This window comes from Nannobrachium achirus (genome assembly GCF_963921795.1).
Source record: "Nannobrachium achirus genome assembly, chromosome: 6".
NCBI classification, from domain to species: Eukaryota; Metazoa; Chordata; class Actinopteri; order Myctophiformes; family Myctophidae; genus Nannobrachium; species Nannobrachium achirus.
In genome coordinates, this window is record NC_137815.1 from 10761865 (window position 1) to 10776999 (window position 15135).

General features: G+C 44.7%; 1 protein-coding gene across 1 annotated transcript in view; it reads right to left on the reverse strand.

Annotated features, from left to right (window-relative positions):
* The window catches only part of LOC308286810 (tyrosine-protein kinase HCK-like), a gene marked incomplete at both ends in the record, with an annotated part of 115363 nt that extends 100540 nt beyond the window's left edge, over positions 1 to 14823 (reverse strand). Inside the window, 8 exons of the mRNA XM_080727934.1 lie at positions 2507 to 2657; positions 4069 to 4145; positions 4901 to 5080; positions 5908 to 6054; positions 12135 to 12284; positions 12483 to 12592; positions 14016 to 14115; positions 14757 to 14823. Of these exons, the coding sequence (XP_080584060.1) occupies positions 2507 to 2657; positions 4069 to 4145; positions 4901 to 5080; positions 5908 to 6054; positions 12135 to 12284; positions 12483 to 12592; positions 14016 to 14115; positions 14757 to 14823 (982 nt within the window). The remainder of the gene's footprint in view (positions 1 to 2506; positions 2658 to 4068; positions 4146 to 4900; positions 5081 to 5907; positions 6055 to 12134; positions 12285 to 12482; positions 12593 to 14015; positions 14116 to 14756) is intronic.
* Positions 14824 to 15135: the final 312 nt, after the last annotated feature.

The following is a 15135-nucleotide window of genomic DNA, read 5'->3' on the forward strand; positions in this document are numbered from 1 at the left end:
TAACTATTTCTTCAATAATAACTGTAGAACAAAGCAAGCTAAACTGACAAATACTGTGTAAGGCATTTTTAATGTAATAGGGGATAACTGGCTGACGCCACACTCGGCTGAACTGGCTTGCCCCGCCCACTGGCAGCCATGTTGAGAATGTCTATCCACGAGTTTCCAACGCCCCATAGTGCATTGCACAGACGTCTGTACCGAGCTTCCGGCGCCGATTTACAAGCTCACAACGGGTTGCATCTGCGATGCGACGTGAGCTTGTATGTCTGCTGTTAAACACAGAAGTTTGGTCCCGATGGTCTCCAGTAAACTCCTGCGGAAACTTGTGGATACTAATAATAATATTAACTAGAAAAAAGCCCCCTGCTGGGGCCTGGCCCCTTTCCTATGCGAAAGTCCGCTGTACCCAGAGATGGATACAGTCCAGTGGGCAGCTAAGCAATACAAATTTAGGATAGCTCAACATTAAATATGCAGGTCTTTCCAAAATGCAAAATAGTGTAAATGGCAATCCATCCATCCATCCACATCCATCCATCCATCAATATCCATCCATCCATCCACATCCATCCATCCATCCATCCACATCCATCCATCCACATCCATCCATCCACATCCATCCATCCATCCGACCATCCATCCATCCATCCATCCATCCATCCACATCCATCCATCCATCCATCCACATCCATCCACATCCATCCATCCACATCCATCCATCCATCCACATCCATCCATCCATCCATCCATCCATCCATCCACATCCATCCATCCATCCATCCATCCATCCATCCATATTCATCCATCCATCCATCCACATCCATCCATCCATCCATCCATCCATCCACATCCATCCATCCATCCATCCATCCACATCCATCCATCCACATCCATCCATCCATCCATCCATCCACATCCATCCATTCATCCACATCCATCCATCCATCCACATCCATCCATCCATCCATCCATCCATCCACATCCATCCATCCATCCATCCACATACATCCATCCATCCATCCATCCATCCATCCATCCACATCCATCCATCCACATCCATCCATCCATCCATCCATCCATCCACATCCATCCACATCCATCCATCCATCCACATCCACATCCACATCCACATCCATCCATCCACATCCATCCATCCATCCATCCATCCATCCATCCACATCCATCCATCCACATCCATCCATATCCATCCACATCCATCCATCCACATCCATCCCACATCCATCCATCCATCCATCCATCCATCCATCCACATCCATCCATCCATCCATCCATCCATCCACATCCATCCATCCATATCCATCCATCCATCCACATCCATCCATCCATCCATCCAGCCACATCCATCCATCCATCCATCCATCCATCCATCCACATCCATCCATCCATCCATCCATCCACATCCATCCATCCATCCATCCACATCCATCCATCCATCCATCCATATTCATCCATCCATCCATCCACATCCATCCATCCATTCATCCACATCCATCCATCCATCCATCCATCCATCCATCCATCCATCCATCCACATCCATCCATCCATCCATCCATCCACATCCATCCATCCATCCATCCATCCACATCCATCCATCCAGCCCCATCCATCCATCCACATCCATCCATCCATCCACATCCATCCATCCATCCATCCATCCATCCATCCATCCACATCCATCCATCCATCCACATCCATCCATCCATCCATCCATCCATCCATCCATCCACATCCATCCATCCATCCATCCATCCATCCACATCCATCCATCCACATCCATCCATCCATCCATCCATCCACATCCATCCATCCACATCCATCCACATCTATCCATCCACATCCATCCATCCATCCATCCACATCCATCCATCCATCCATACTCTACTGTACGCTACTGTAATCTACTTTACCTTACTGTACTGTACTTTGCTGTACTCTACTGTACCTTGCTGTACTGTATCTTACTGTACTGTACTGTACTGTACTGTACTGTACTGTACTGTAATGTACTTTACTGTACCCCCCCACCCCCCTCTCTCTCTCTCTCTCTCTCTCTCTCTCTCTCTCTCTCTCTCTCTCTGTGTGCATCTGCCCCCCCCCCCCCCCCCATTCCCTCTTGTAACCTGAGACTCTGGTGATGATAATGACACTCAGCTCCCAACTATGGATTGCGCAATATATGCCGCCTACAGGCCAAAATGTGGGGAAAAAATTGTAAACATTTTGGGATTATGAGAAGTAGAGACACATCTGAAGGTGATTGTATTGTGTTTTTTAGACAATTGAACAACTGCTGAACGTGGAGTTACAGATGGATGGACAAACAAACACACTATTTTTTGGTGCAATTCTGATTATGTAGTGGGATAATAAACTTTATTTGTATACGCACAAGGACAGAATACTAGTCATTGTTGGAAAGTTACTGTAAAGCTGTAAACAAACATGAATGCCCAGTGTGGGTCAATAGTGATATAATCTCACCTTCATCAATGTACTCATTGTCCTCAAGGATCCTGGCGAGGTGAAAGCCAGAGATCTTGCAGACTAAAGTATCGCTGACCAGAATATTTGCAGCTGTCAGGTCTCTGTGGATACAGTTTCTCTGCTCCATGTAGGCCATACCCTCAGAGATCTAGGAGGAAACAGGCATAAATAGAGCAGTCAATACAATAGGCCATCACTGTATGCCACAAAATAGATGGCTCTCTAAGGACTATGTTCTCAACAATTAAACAAATTGTGTCACAATCATAAACACTTTATCACCAAGTACAGTATGTGTTTACATATACAAGGAATTTGCTTTGCCAAAAAAAAAAAAAAAAAGACCAGGGATGCACGAATACCAACAACATCGATTAGATTGTGTTACTTGTTCTATTGCATTGCTATTTGTCCAGCTCTCCGTTTGAGGGTTCCCTGGGTTACCAACCGCCATTGTTTCCAGCTGAAGAGGCTGACATTGCTGTTCCTTCTGTCCAGCATCACCTGCAACGTTGTCGTAAGGTGTGGAAGGATGTGTGTGCTGCCCTCCTTGGCTCAGTGGACCGTAATCAGCCCTTTTTGCTGACCGCCACCGAACCCCGGCCCCCGTGTATCAGCCCGGCCAACGTGTGTGGCTGTCCTCCAAGGACCTTCCCTTGAAGACTGACTCCAGGAAGCTTTCACCCCGTTTAGCTGGTCCTTATGAAATCCTCTCCATCATCAACCCTACTTCGGTCAAGCTCAAGTTACCCCCTCACATGAAGATCCATTCCACCTTCCAATGTCTCCCAGCTGAAGCCAGTTGTTACCAGCCCACTTTCCGCCAACCCCCCCCCCCCCCCGCGTCATAGATGACCACCCAGCTTACACCGTCCGGCGGCTGCTGGACTTACGTTGTCGGGGTAAGGGCTTCCAGTACCTGGTGGATTGGGCAGGTTACGGTCCTGAGGAGCGATGCTGGGTGCCACGTTGTTTCATATTGGATCCGTCCCTCATCTCTGATTTCAACCGTGCACACCCTGACAAGCCTGGTGGATCGCCTGGAGGCGTTCCTTGAGGGGGGGGGGGGGGGGGGGGGGGCACTGTCATGGCCCCTACCAGTGTCCTGTGTTTGTCTATGTGTCTGTCTATAAGAGCCTGTTTACATAACACCTCTTTCACGAGAAAACACCCAAATAATATGTCAGATATGCCTTCCGTTCAGACGACAGCTGCATTTGTCGTCTGAACTTTTTCATGCATTTTCGGGGGTTGAAAATGCAACAAAGTAAGACCAGGTTTAAGAGTGGAAAAGCTGACAACGGTCTCCCCTCACGTCACTGTCTGAACAGCAAAAAACACGGGGTTTTTTCTTTGTGTGTATGGGAGGGAAAGCACATATTCACTAACACAGCCAACAAGAACTACTATTAGTAGAGTTTAAGTCCTTTTAAGTCAAGGAACATGGCTGCAACACCAGGATTTCTGTCCCAAAACACACAGCAACCATCAGAGATCAGAGGCAGCACTGAAGAGATCTAGGATAAACATTAGAGGATGTTTGACAGGCAGAAGCTCACCTGGGCAGAGAAGTTGAGGAGCTCGATGAGTTTGGTGTGTTTGCCCTCATCACTCTTTAGGAAGTCCAGTAAACTACCTGTAAACAAATAAGGTGGCGTTTACACAACGCTGTTCCCGCGAGAAATACGCAAAATGAAATGTCAGATATGCCTTCCATTCAGACGATAACAGCATTATCAGGGGTTGAAAACACAACAAATTAAGACCAGTTTTTAGTTTTCACTGTGTGAACGGTGAACATGTGATGTCATGGGTCGCATACAGCCTACTGCAGCCACGTTACCATGGTGAATGGTAAACAAGGAAGTGGAATCGTCTATCCGTGCGTCACCGCCACCTACAGTAGCGACATTACATGCACACTACATCTTTCATCCCCTGGTGCGGCTTCATATAAACGCTGGAAATAAAAGTGACATTTATGTCACTGTTGCAGGGGAGGAATTTCACGGCGGCCACGACGGCCATGGCCGTCGTTACCCCTCTCTTTGGCCTTGTGCCCCTCGAAAAATGACATGCCCAAACGGCCACAGTGGCCTAACCCTAACCCTTCCTGCCCTGGCACTTGGCCTTTGTGCCCTCAAAAATTTGACAACACTAAAGGCCAAGTGGCCTTGCCCCTAAAATGACGAATTTCCAGGCCTGCACTGTTGTTTAGATGATTGTTGTCATCTAAACAACAGTGACATAAATGTCACTTTTTAAAAACATGCCCTGACACTCATTTGTAAGAAATCCTGATCTTTGTATGTGCCTGTATATCAGAAATGTGCGTGCATACACACACACACACACACACACACACACACACACACACACACACACACACACCTTTCTCCATGTACTCTGTGATGATGTAGAGGGGCTCCTCCTTGGTGACTGCACCAAGCATGCAGACCAGCTTGTCATGATGCAGGGTCTTCATCAGGTTGACCTCAGACAGGAAGTCCTTCCTTGACCTGTCAGGTTTCCTGGTCTTTACAGTCACCTTGGTGTGGTTATTGTAGTACGCTGAGAATGGGAACATTTACCATGTCACACAATGGACATTTTGCCCTCATGTTAAACTCAAGGCAAAATCTCCTTTGAATTTATGCATGCACATGTTTAAACTGTGGACTTCAGTTTGACTGATATTCCCCAACAATGATTACGTCTCATAATGCAAAGGCCAGGTAGGAGGGTAATGTGCATATCTGTATGGCATACTTACTGTAAATGTAATAAATCTATCGTTGCGACCGTCAGATCGCAAGTTACTATGAAAAGCTCCACCAGCTGTCCGTCCGTCCGTCCGTCCGTCCGTCAGTCAGTCCCTCCGTGTATCCGTCACGTCACGTCACACTTTTGCCCCTACTCTAATATATGCCAACGTTGCCCCTATCCATGCCAAACTTTGCTCACATACTCCTTGGATGGCAAATCACAACCTCCTGCCCTGATTTCTCACATGGCCCTCTTCTAGTGCCACCAAAGTCATGTCATGAACATGGATCAGTCCCATTTCCCATATTCCCTCCTGATTGGCTATGATTTCCTTCTAAAGTCTGTGTATGCGACGTGATGGCCGCTTATCTCCCGATTAGGGAGTCTTACTGGTGGTTAAAATGGAATTTGAAGTTACAATGGGTTTGTATAGAAAGGGGGGGGGGGGGTGTCTGATACAAATATTATTAAATATCTCAATACTGAATCAAGCAACTTAAAAATCTGTCCAGGGTGTTCACAAAAGCCTGATATAAGAATAATTATATATTTGATTTCCTTTTCTACATGTGCCAATATTACTTTGATTGTAAATAGCCTTATTTCCTGAGTGCAAAATACATTTGACTCACCCATCCAGACACCCCCTAATGCTTCACCACACAACCTCTTGACCAGTTCCAGTGAGTCTCTGGGAACCTCCCAGGGTCTCTGGGGCTTGGTGCTGAGGCAGGGTCTGGTCAGGGACCATGGTCTCCGGCAGAAACCATCTGACTGCTCTGGAGGAGTAAAACAAACAAATAACATAAGTACTGTAAATGGAACCTGGAATTCCTACAATAACTATTACCAGTAAGACGGTTAAGGGCTGTCTTGGCCATATATGGATTATGTTAGTGTGATTCCCCTAAAGTACCATGCATAGTAGTACATAAGGACTGCAGGAATACACAAGAAATGGAGGGGGAGAGTGATTTAATCCGGTTGCTCCGTAGATCCGTATGTAATTGTCTCTGTCCGTAACCTTACGGACAACACTCAACCCGACGGATTAAAACCGATAAAAACGTACGTACGCTTGAACTACCCGTGGCGAACTTTTGTCAACCGTGGCAGTAGTGAGGACAATTACTTATGACAGCGGTTCTGAAACTATGTGTCCCAACAAGAAATATAATTTAGCAAGAAACGGGAAAAAGGGAACGTCATTGCAATCTTTATTGGCATGAGAAAACATACACACAAACGCGCACGTGCGCACACACTCACACCGCCTGTCCTCCAACAGCGAGACGGGTGCAGTGCACTGTGTTTTGTTATAATTACTCAGTCCGGGTGGTTAATCTGTACCTCGGTCGCTCGCGGAGTTGATTTACAGCGATAACGTTGCCGACAGCAAACATCACGTCGGTCGTCGGGTCAATAAATTCTGGGGTTCTACATATTTTGGCTAAAAAACCACCTCCATGTGGTGCGCGGCCCAAACGGGAGCAGAATTGGAGCGGAGAGCGGGTCGGCAAGTAAATAACGTAGAGGAACTATGCATGTGGACGGATCTAACCGTACGTACTCTCTCACCCAAAAACTTACACAAAATCATGCATACGTAACTATAAACGGCTCTTAACTCATACAGTGCCCCGGGCCACAAGTGGCCGCTAGAGTGCCAGAAATATCTCTATAGGCATTCGCTCTAGCTTCCGTCGACACTGCCCCAAGTGCCTTGGGATTTCACTCCAGCCACTGTTATGTATGACGAGAGGAGGAAGTTAGCTTACACTTCACTGCTAACCCCTTTAGAAGCCCAATCTAAAGCTATTTCAGTCGCAAAAAAACGTTCTCTTTGGTCTGGGAACACAATTCAGAGAAAATCCTCTCTAAAGATGTGACTTATTATTGGAGTGGGCGGCGCGATGCGGCCGTTTGCGTGAATACGGCCCGTGGATGGCCGAGTGTCGGCCCCGGGCCGACCCGGGTTGAGGCCTCCGATTAAATAATTCATTTTATTAAATATCCCGGACTAGTTCGGGATAGGCACCCTGGAATACGTCGCGCCGCCGACAGTTTAGATTGAGGTTTTTTTGGGGGGCTCTAAACTTTATTTTAAACCATTTTCAATGGAATAAATCGTCGGACCATCTAGCGTTGAAGTCTGTAGAACTAACCGTGTGCTGTGAGACCCCAGACATTACCCGTTATGTGAAAGTCCTATGACGTCTATGACATCTGACATCATATATATATATATTTTTTTTTGTATATATTTTTTATCCCACGGTTTTTGCAACCCATTTTTCTCACCCGGTGCCAACTACCTAACCTGTAGTCCTGGTTTCCGCTCTCCCCCTGCCGCGCCAGGGGAATTGGGGAGCACCTGGCTGGCTAGGGGGAGGTAGTATAGAAACCAGGACTACTGCATGTTTTTGTGAGGGCATCTACCCTAGGAGACACAGGGAGAACATGCAAACTCCACACAGAAAGGCCCTATCGCCGACCCCACCTAGGGTGAGGAACACGCCCCCAGCGCCCACAGCGCCCCCCGCGGGAATCGAACCCAGGACCTTCTAGCTGTGAGGCGAAGTGCTAACCACTGCGCCACCGTGCCCCGACATCTGACATCATATTATACAATTCTTTTATGCCCATATATGGAGATCCCTGTCTGTAGAACCAGCCACTCTGGTTAGACTGAAAGGTAAAGTACGGTTTAATCCCGGGATACAGGCTTCCCTGGTAGAGTGCACGTAATGTCCCGCCCAGAAAATGGCTCATCCCAGAGTTTTTTTTTCCTTCTTTTTTACACTGTGTGGACGGATTTTATGAAAATAAATGATAAAGAAGCTAAATGCAAGACCTGCAAAAAAAAAAGAAAAAAAAGAAGGTTTGGCTCGACACTTGGCCACCCACAGGTCGAGCAGCAGAGCTGGTGAGAGCGAAGCTGGGCCTTCCACTAGCAAGCAAACTAAACTAACGTCGTTCTTTGCTGCAAAGAAACCAATCAAGGCGATTCTGGCCGAGCTTCCCACGCTAGATGGATTGTCATTCAATGCCATCGCAAAGAGTGCATATCTTGGACATGCCCTGGAGAATCTCAGCCCTGCACCAATCAAAGTCACTGGATTGGTTTAAAGTTGGGGACTGGGAGTTAAGATTTCAGAATCTCTACAAAATACACTGGTGTCTACATGACAAGAAAGAGACACCTGTGTCTACTGTCTACAGATTGGCAAGAAAGAGACAGAGCATAAAGTGGTCCAGTCAGCTGGGGCATTAAGGTCACTGTGGTCTCAGGTCATGCCATTGGTTTGAGGGGCATTAAGGCCACTGTGGTCTCAGGTCATGCCATTGGTTTGAGGGGCATTAAGGTCACTGTGGTCTCAGGTCATGCCATTGGTTTGAGGGGCATTAAGGCCACTGTGGTCTCAGGTCATGCCATTGGTTTGAGGGGCACAAGGCCAAACTGAGGGGCAACAGCGGCCATGGCCTTCATGGCTTCCATGAAATTCCTTCCCTGATCGTGACAACTGTAGATTCGCTGTTTGCTATGTCCTCCAAAAATACATTGATGAAGACAGTACCTACTCAGTCTCTGCGAACCCCTGTTTGTAAAAAGGGACACAGAACCCCAACGGCCAGATGAGGGAACGGAATCAGAAGAGGAGAGTCAGACTACTGTGAGCCTACTTAAAGGGTTATTTCACTTAAAAAAAAATGTGGTCATTGTATTGTCTAATCAGGCTTTTCAGTTCACTTTTCATCACCCTGATCAGTTTTTAATTTGCTTGATTCACTATTTAAATATTTGATGTAAATGTTATCAGTCCTCCAGGAGGAGCGCCCCATACACACCCATTGTAACTTCAAACTCCATTTTAACCATGATAGATTCATTAAAAACCCTTTTTTTTCTGGTGACTCATAATACCCTCCTAATACGTGAGCAGGCTGTGTCTTTTTGATAACATTTTTCATTTATTTTTAATATTTCTTTTATTGTATTAAAATCTCTCCATTTTCCCCAAGAATTATTACAAATAAATTAAGAAAGTTATCAAAAAGACACGGCCTGCTCACGTATTAGGAGGGTAGTATGAGTCACCAGAAAAAAATAATGGGTGTTTTTAATGAATCTATCATGGTTAAAATGGAGTTTGAAAGTTACAATGGGTGTGTATGGGGCCCTACTCCTGGAGGACTGATAACATTTACATCAAATATTTATCAAATTAAAATCTGTCCAGGGTGTTCATAAAAGCCTGATAAGACGATAAAATGACCAAATTTTTTTTTAAAGTGAAATATCCCTTTAAATCCCACTTCCTCAAACCCAAAAGGGAAGAGGAATAAAGTAATCACGTGAGAAAAACGGGTAGCCTTTTTAATTGCCTCATTTCTTTTTTTGTTATATATAGAAGGACACCAAGAATGTAACTACGACACGTTGTGAGCATGTAGATCGTCTATTTACATTGTTAATTGCGGGCTCGCTGAAAGCGGGCACACGTATGTTATCTTCATTATTTATTTATTATCTATCAGTCAAGTTCTCCCCAGCAGTACAAAGGCAGGGCCCTTTTTGGTGGAAAAACATTTGGGAGTGGTGTTAGCTGGAGTATTGGTTGAGCTTCACATGACAGTTAGCTTGCAGCAGAATATGGTCACGTCAGCAAACACACTTGCAATTGAGGTGCCAATGAGGTGCAGCCAAAGGGTAGATCTTATGCGAGCCCACACTGTTTCGTAGGAACAGTATTTCTAGTTATTGTTAATTATCTTTCTATTTATTATTAAAAAGTTTTTTGTTCTAGAAAAAGCTCAAAGAACATTCAATGTTCAGAGAATGTTTTTCGTTCAAGAAAAATCTTAAGTTCATTCAAATTCAGAAGTGTAAGTGTCATTATTTTTTCTGAATAGTGTAGGCCTAGGCCTATACATGATTGATATTTTAATTTAATAACTAGAAAGATGCAATTTGAAATTGCAAGTGTGGTTGCTGACGGTTGCGGACTATATTCTACAGCAGGGTTGTCAAACTCATTTCGGAGTGCGGGCCGGATTGGAGGAAAGGTACTTGGTTAGGGCCGCGTCCAATTGCGGACGTGCATGCGTGTTCGTTTACTTACATGTTGTAAGTAAATAAGCTGTAACTGGCTTTGTCTCAGTCACTGCTACAGTATAACTACACTATCAGACTTTAGTTTGTTGTTTATTTACAGAATAACATACAGTCAACAATAAAAGATCAAACCTTAGATAACCATTCATTATTGCTATTGACTGTTACAAGGTCGGTGGCCAGCAGAGGGTGCTGATCATCAGTGTAAACAGAATATGTTGTGTTGCCACTAACTGCACGGGCCTGAAATGTGGGGCCCGGCTCGGCCCGTGGAATTAAGGCCCGGCCCGGCCCCAGGCCCGTTAGTGAGTTTCAGAAACGAGCCCGGCCCGTAAGCCCGTCACCTTATTAGGCTATTTAATTAATTATTTTTGTGCGTGGCTTTCACTGCTGCGCACAGCAGCTACACTCTCAAAGGGGAGTGCATACTGTCACAGACCACCGCAATTTGCGTCTGAAAGGTCCGGTTCAACTACAAAATGACATCTCTTGCAACTTCTGAAAAGGATTACTCCTAATTTGAGTTCGGAAAGCTGCACGCACGTTAGAAAGTTGGAACTTTCCCACGAAAACGCTGTGGTCGGAGACAGTATGTACATCCCACTAGCTGTGCTCGTCTTGCGCTCTGATTAAAAGAAAGAAGTCCACATCACAAGTAAGAAATCTTCCACCACCCACCGTTTGTTATGTTACTGTATATCCTCACAGCAGAACATTAGACATTGATATATTGTCGGCTTGCCGTGGTTACAAGCCATCTCGTAAAATACGGAGTATCGTCCAGTTAGCCTACTAAAGAGTAAAGACGCATTCCGTAATGAACGGATACAGAGCGGGAGGTCGGGGAATCATTACTGTAAAATGGGTGAATCTACAGTAGTGCTCCTAATTTTCTAGCCTCGCTAGTCTCGCTGTGTGAGTCGCAGACACACAGAGTTTGTGTGAGTGTGTGACAGAAGAAAAGCTGTAAAGCCCTCGGCTCGTCGCAGCCATTGGCTAATGTACTCATGTCGCGACCAATCAGAGCTGTGTTGCTATAGATACGAATAGAACCCATAGTCTAGAAGACTATAGGCTATGCGAGGCAGCACCGCACTCACTCACACTCTCCATTCTAGCTATGATCACAGCCGCACACAGAGACGTCATGTGTGAAATTCACGGCGCGAAATGTTCCGAGCATGGTTCTGAGCCCGGCCCGGCCCTAGGCCTGTTGATGAGTTTCAGAAATGAGTCCGGTCCCGTCGGGCTTGCAGGGCTCTAGTACAAAGTCAAATAAAATACTAGTAAGCTTTTTGACTTACTGTATTTACACAGGAACCACTTAATGTATCTCATATAACAATGAAAGACAGACGGATAGAACACAAAACTTTGCACAGGGAATTGTCAGTAACAAAAGGGTAAAAGAAACAAGCAGTCATACAAATGTAAATAACAAGGGAAAAATAAATAATAGTAATAAAGAGAAATAGGAGATATTTACAATGGCCGATTCTTGCAAGACACATTTTTGGACACTGCTCCCACAGATTTTGCCCTAAAATCACGCACAGCGGTACACAGTATCTCTACAGTTATGTCATCAACATGGATCTGTCCCATTTCCCATATTCCCTCCTGATTGGCTACCATTGCCCTCTAAAGTCTGTGTATGCGACCTGACGGACGCTTATCTCAGTGATTAGGGAGTCTTACTGGTGTATACTTGTATTTGCAAATATGATGGAAGTTGGCACTCACTCTTATAATGGCTGACCAGGTCCTGCAGGGTGATGAAGGTCGTATAAGGAGAGATGTAGAAGCCTCCATGGTCCAGCCTAATGATGTTGTAATGCTGGACCGTGTCTCCTTTCTGGACATCACAGACCCTCACTGACAGGCTGTAACTGCCTGTGGAGAGACAGATAGAGAAGATAGTTAGCACAATGGAGACTAGTGAAGAGTTTTCAATACATTTGAATTGTTATCTCTCTATCTGTTGTATGCCACCTGAGTCATAATTGTGTAAATACAACAATAATTTTAGACGGATAGTCCTTCTTCACTTTTGGTATGTTGTCATGCTGATGTGTTGACATGGCGTCTCACCTATATTGAGTTGGCCCTGCATGTCTCTGATGATGAAGGAACCCAGTGTGTTTCCAGAGGCCAGTAGCATTCTCTCAGCATCCTCCCTGCTCACACCCTTAAAGAACCACCTGAACCACAGCAAACAAGATCAACCAACCAACCAAGCAATCAATCAATAAATACATCAATACATTAATCAATTGCTACCAACAAATATATATTAGGGCTGGGATGCGATTAAAAAAATGTATCGAATTAATTACAGGCTTTGTAATTAATTAATCGCAATTAATCACATTTTAATCGCATATTAATATTTGACCCGAGAAGCTTTTTTCAAAACACATTTTGTTGTACGAGTGAATCAACAAGTGAGTTTTTTTAATCTAAATTTCGCATCCACTGGGCCAAGCAAAGCGCTCTGATCGGCTACTTCTCCCTTTGCGCTTGTTGTCTCTTCTTGGTTGGTGCATCACTATGATCGGTATGCCCGAAACTGAAGGTTCTGTGGTGCAAAAACTAAGTGCGATTAAAATGCGTATTTTCTTTTTATCGCAATTAATCAGTTAAAGTCCCAGCCCTAATATATAATAGTACTTAGGCCGGGGGTCAGCAACCCGCGGCTCTAGAGCCGCAGGAGCTTTTTCAAAAATGTATGAAAATGGAAAAAGATGGGGGGGGGATATATTTTTTGTTTTAATATGGTTTCTGTAGGAGGACAGACATGACACAAACATTCTTAACGTTTTCCAAACCCGTAAAAATGTGTAGAATAAATATTAAATGTCAACAATCTCTCCAGGATGCGTGCAGGGAAAATAAACATTTAATCATGTATTTGTAGCGTACTTAGTCATTTTGATAGTAGGCTAATATAGCTAATATAGACACTTACAGCATGTGTTGCCTTCATTATAAGGCTTATATAAGGCTTTACATTTTTTGTCGCTCCAGACAGATTTGTTTTTTGATTTATTGGTCTAATATGGCGCTTTCAACATTTTGGGTTGCCGACCCCTGACTTAGGCCTATTAACTCATACAGTGTATATTACTAGGCCTACTTACTCCTCTGCCTCCAACAGGTCTGTGGTCACATATTGACTGGGGATGAAGCCTTTCTGACCTGTACTGGTTAACATAGCATACCACCTGTACCCTGGTCTGAACAGAGAGAGAGAGAGAGAGAGAGAGAGAGAGAGAGAGAGAGATGATTGAGGAAGACAAGAAGGAAGAAACAGAGAGGGATGAAGGGTAGAGATAAACGCAGGGGGAGAGAGAGGCATAGGGGAAAATGTAGCAGATTAACACACTTTTTAATAAAGACAAGACATAACGATGGCCAAAACGCAAAACCTCCTATCTGAAAAAAATCACTTTGTTGGGAAAATGAAAAAGAAAATGTGTGTTCAACACCAAAACCTCCTATCTACTATTTCTACTATTTCTATGTAAATCTGCAGTCGACAACATGCAGATAGGAGGTTTTTACCTAGAAATAGTTAGGATAACAAATTTAAAAAACAACTACAACAACTAAAAACACACTCACTTGTGTAAGATTCTGAGTTTGTCTCCCTTCTTGAACCCCAGCTCTTCGTCGTGTTGGGTCTCATAGTCGTACAGAGCGATGACATATGTTGCAGGGTGGGCTATGGAGTGAAAGAGAAATGGTCAGTCAGGACAGTTTTGAAAGAAACCAGTGATAAACATCCTTTAATGGATGTGGTCGCAGGACATTAAACATCATTTGATGAATGGAGTTCCACATTCCACATTGTGGTGGGAGAGCAGTAGAATGAGGATTTTCCCATGTTTGTTCTACAGTATACAGTATTTGGTTAGTACCAGGTAAAGGTCTTCGGGTAAGCCAGAGACCCCCAAAATACCTGGGATCCGACCTGGGCCCGGCTCGGAAAGTGAAAGGAAAGTGCAAAGAAAAAACAACTTATTTTTATGTACAAACTGTCCGCATTGATTGACTGGTCTAAATGGTAAATTGCTTTTCTACCACTTCTACCATATAAATGAAAGAAAACACAGTTGTAACTTGCAAGGTTATTGGAAATGTTACAACTGCAACACAACAGTGGGCGGGGTTCCATGAGCCAACTCAAGGTTGTTGACTGATTTACCACTGTTAAAACAGTGGTAAAAATTGGCTTAAAAAGCCAATCAGACTCCAGTATCTGAACATGTGACCATAAAAAGTGGTAGAAGAAGTCTTTAAATGCTATACAACTCTTAATAATAACATTGGCACTCAGTCATTTCGGGGCTGCAGGTTTTGTACAGGTATGGTCTGACATCTCTCTGTACTGCTCGGGGTGTTTGGTTATAAGTAAGCCTTGCCGAGCCATGAGGCTAATAGGGCAGGGGCCTATCTCCTCTTTCTGTAGCCATGAGGCCCATAGGGCAGGGGCCTATCTCCTCTTTCTGTAGCCATGAGGCCCATAGGGCAGGGGCCTATCTCCTCTTTCTGTAGCCATGAGGCCCATAGGGCAGGGGCCTATCTCCTCTTTCTGTAGCCATGAGGCCCATAGGGCAGGGGCCTATCTCCTGTTTCTGTAGCGTGAGGCAGCTTGATGTAAAAGTACACCCCCTAGACATGATGCTAATATGTCGCTGGGTGCTTTTTTATATTGTTTGGCATTTGTTTTTCAGTTAAGGAG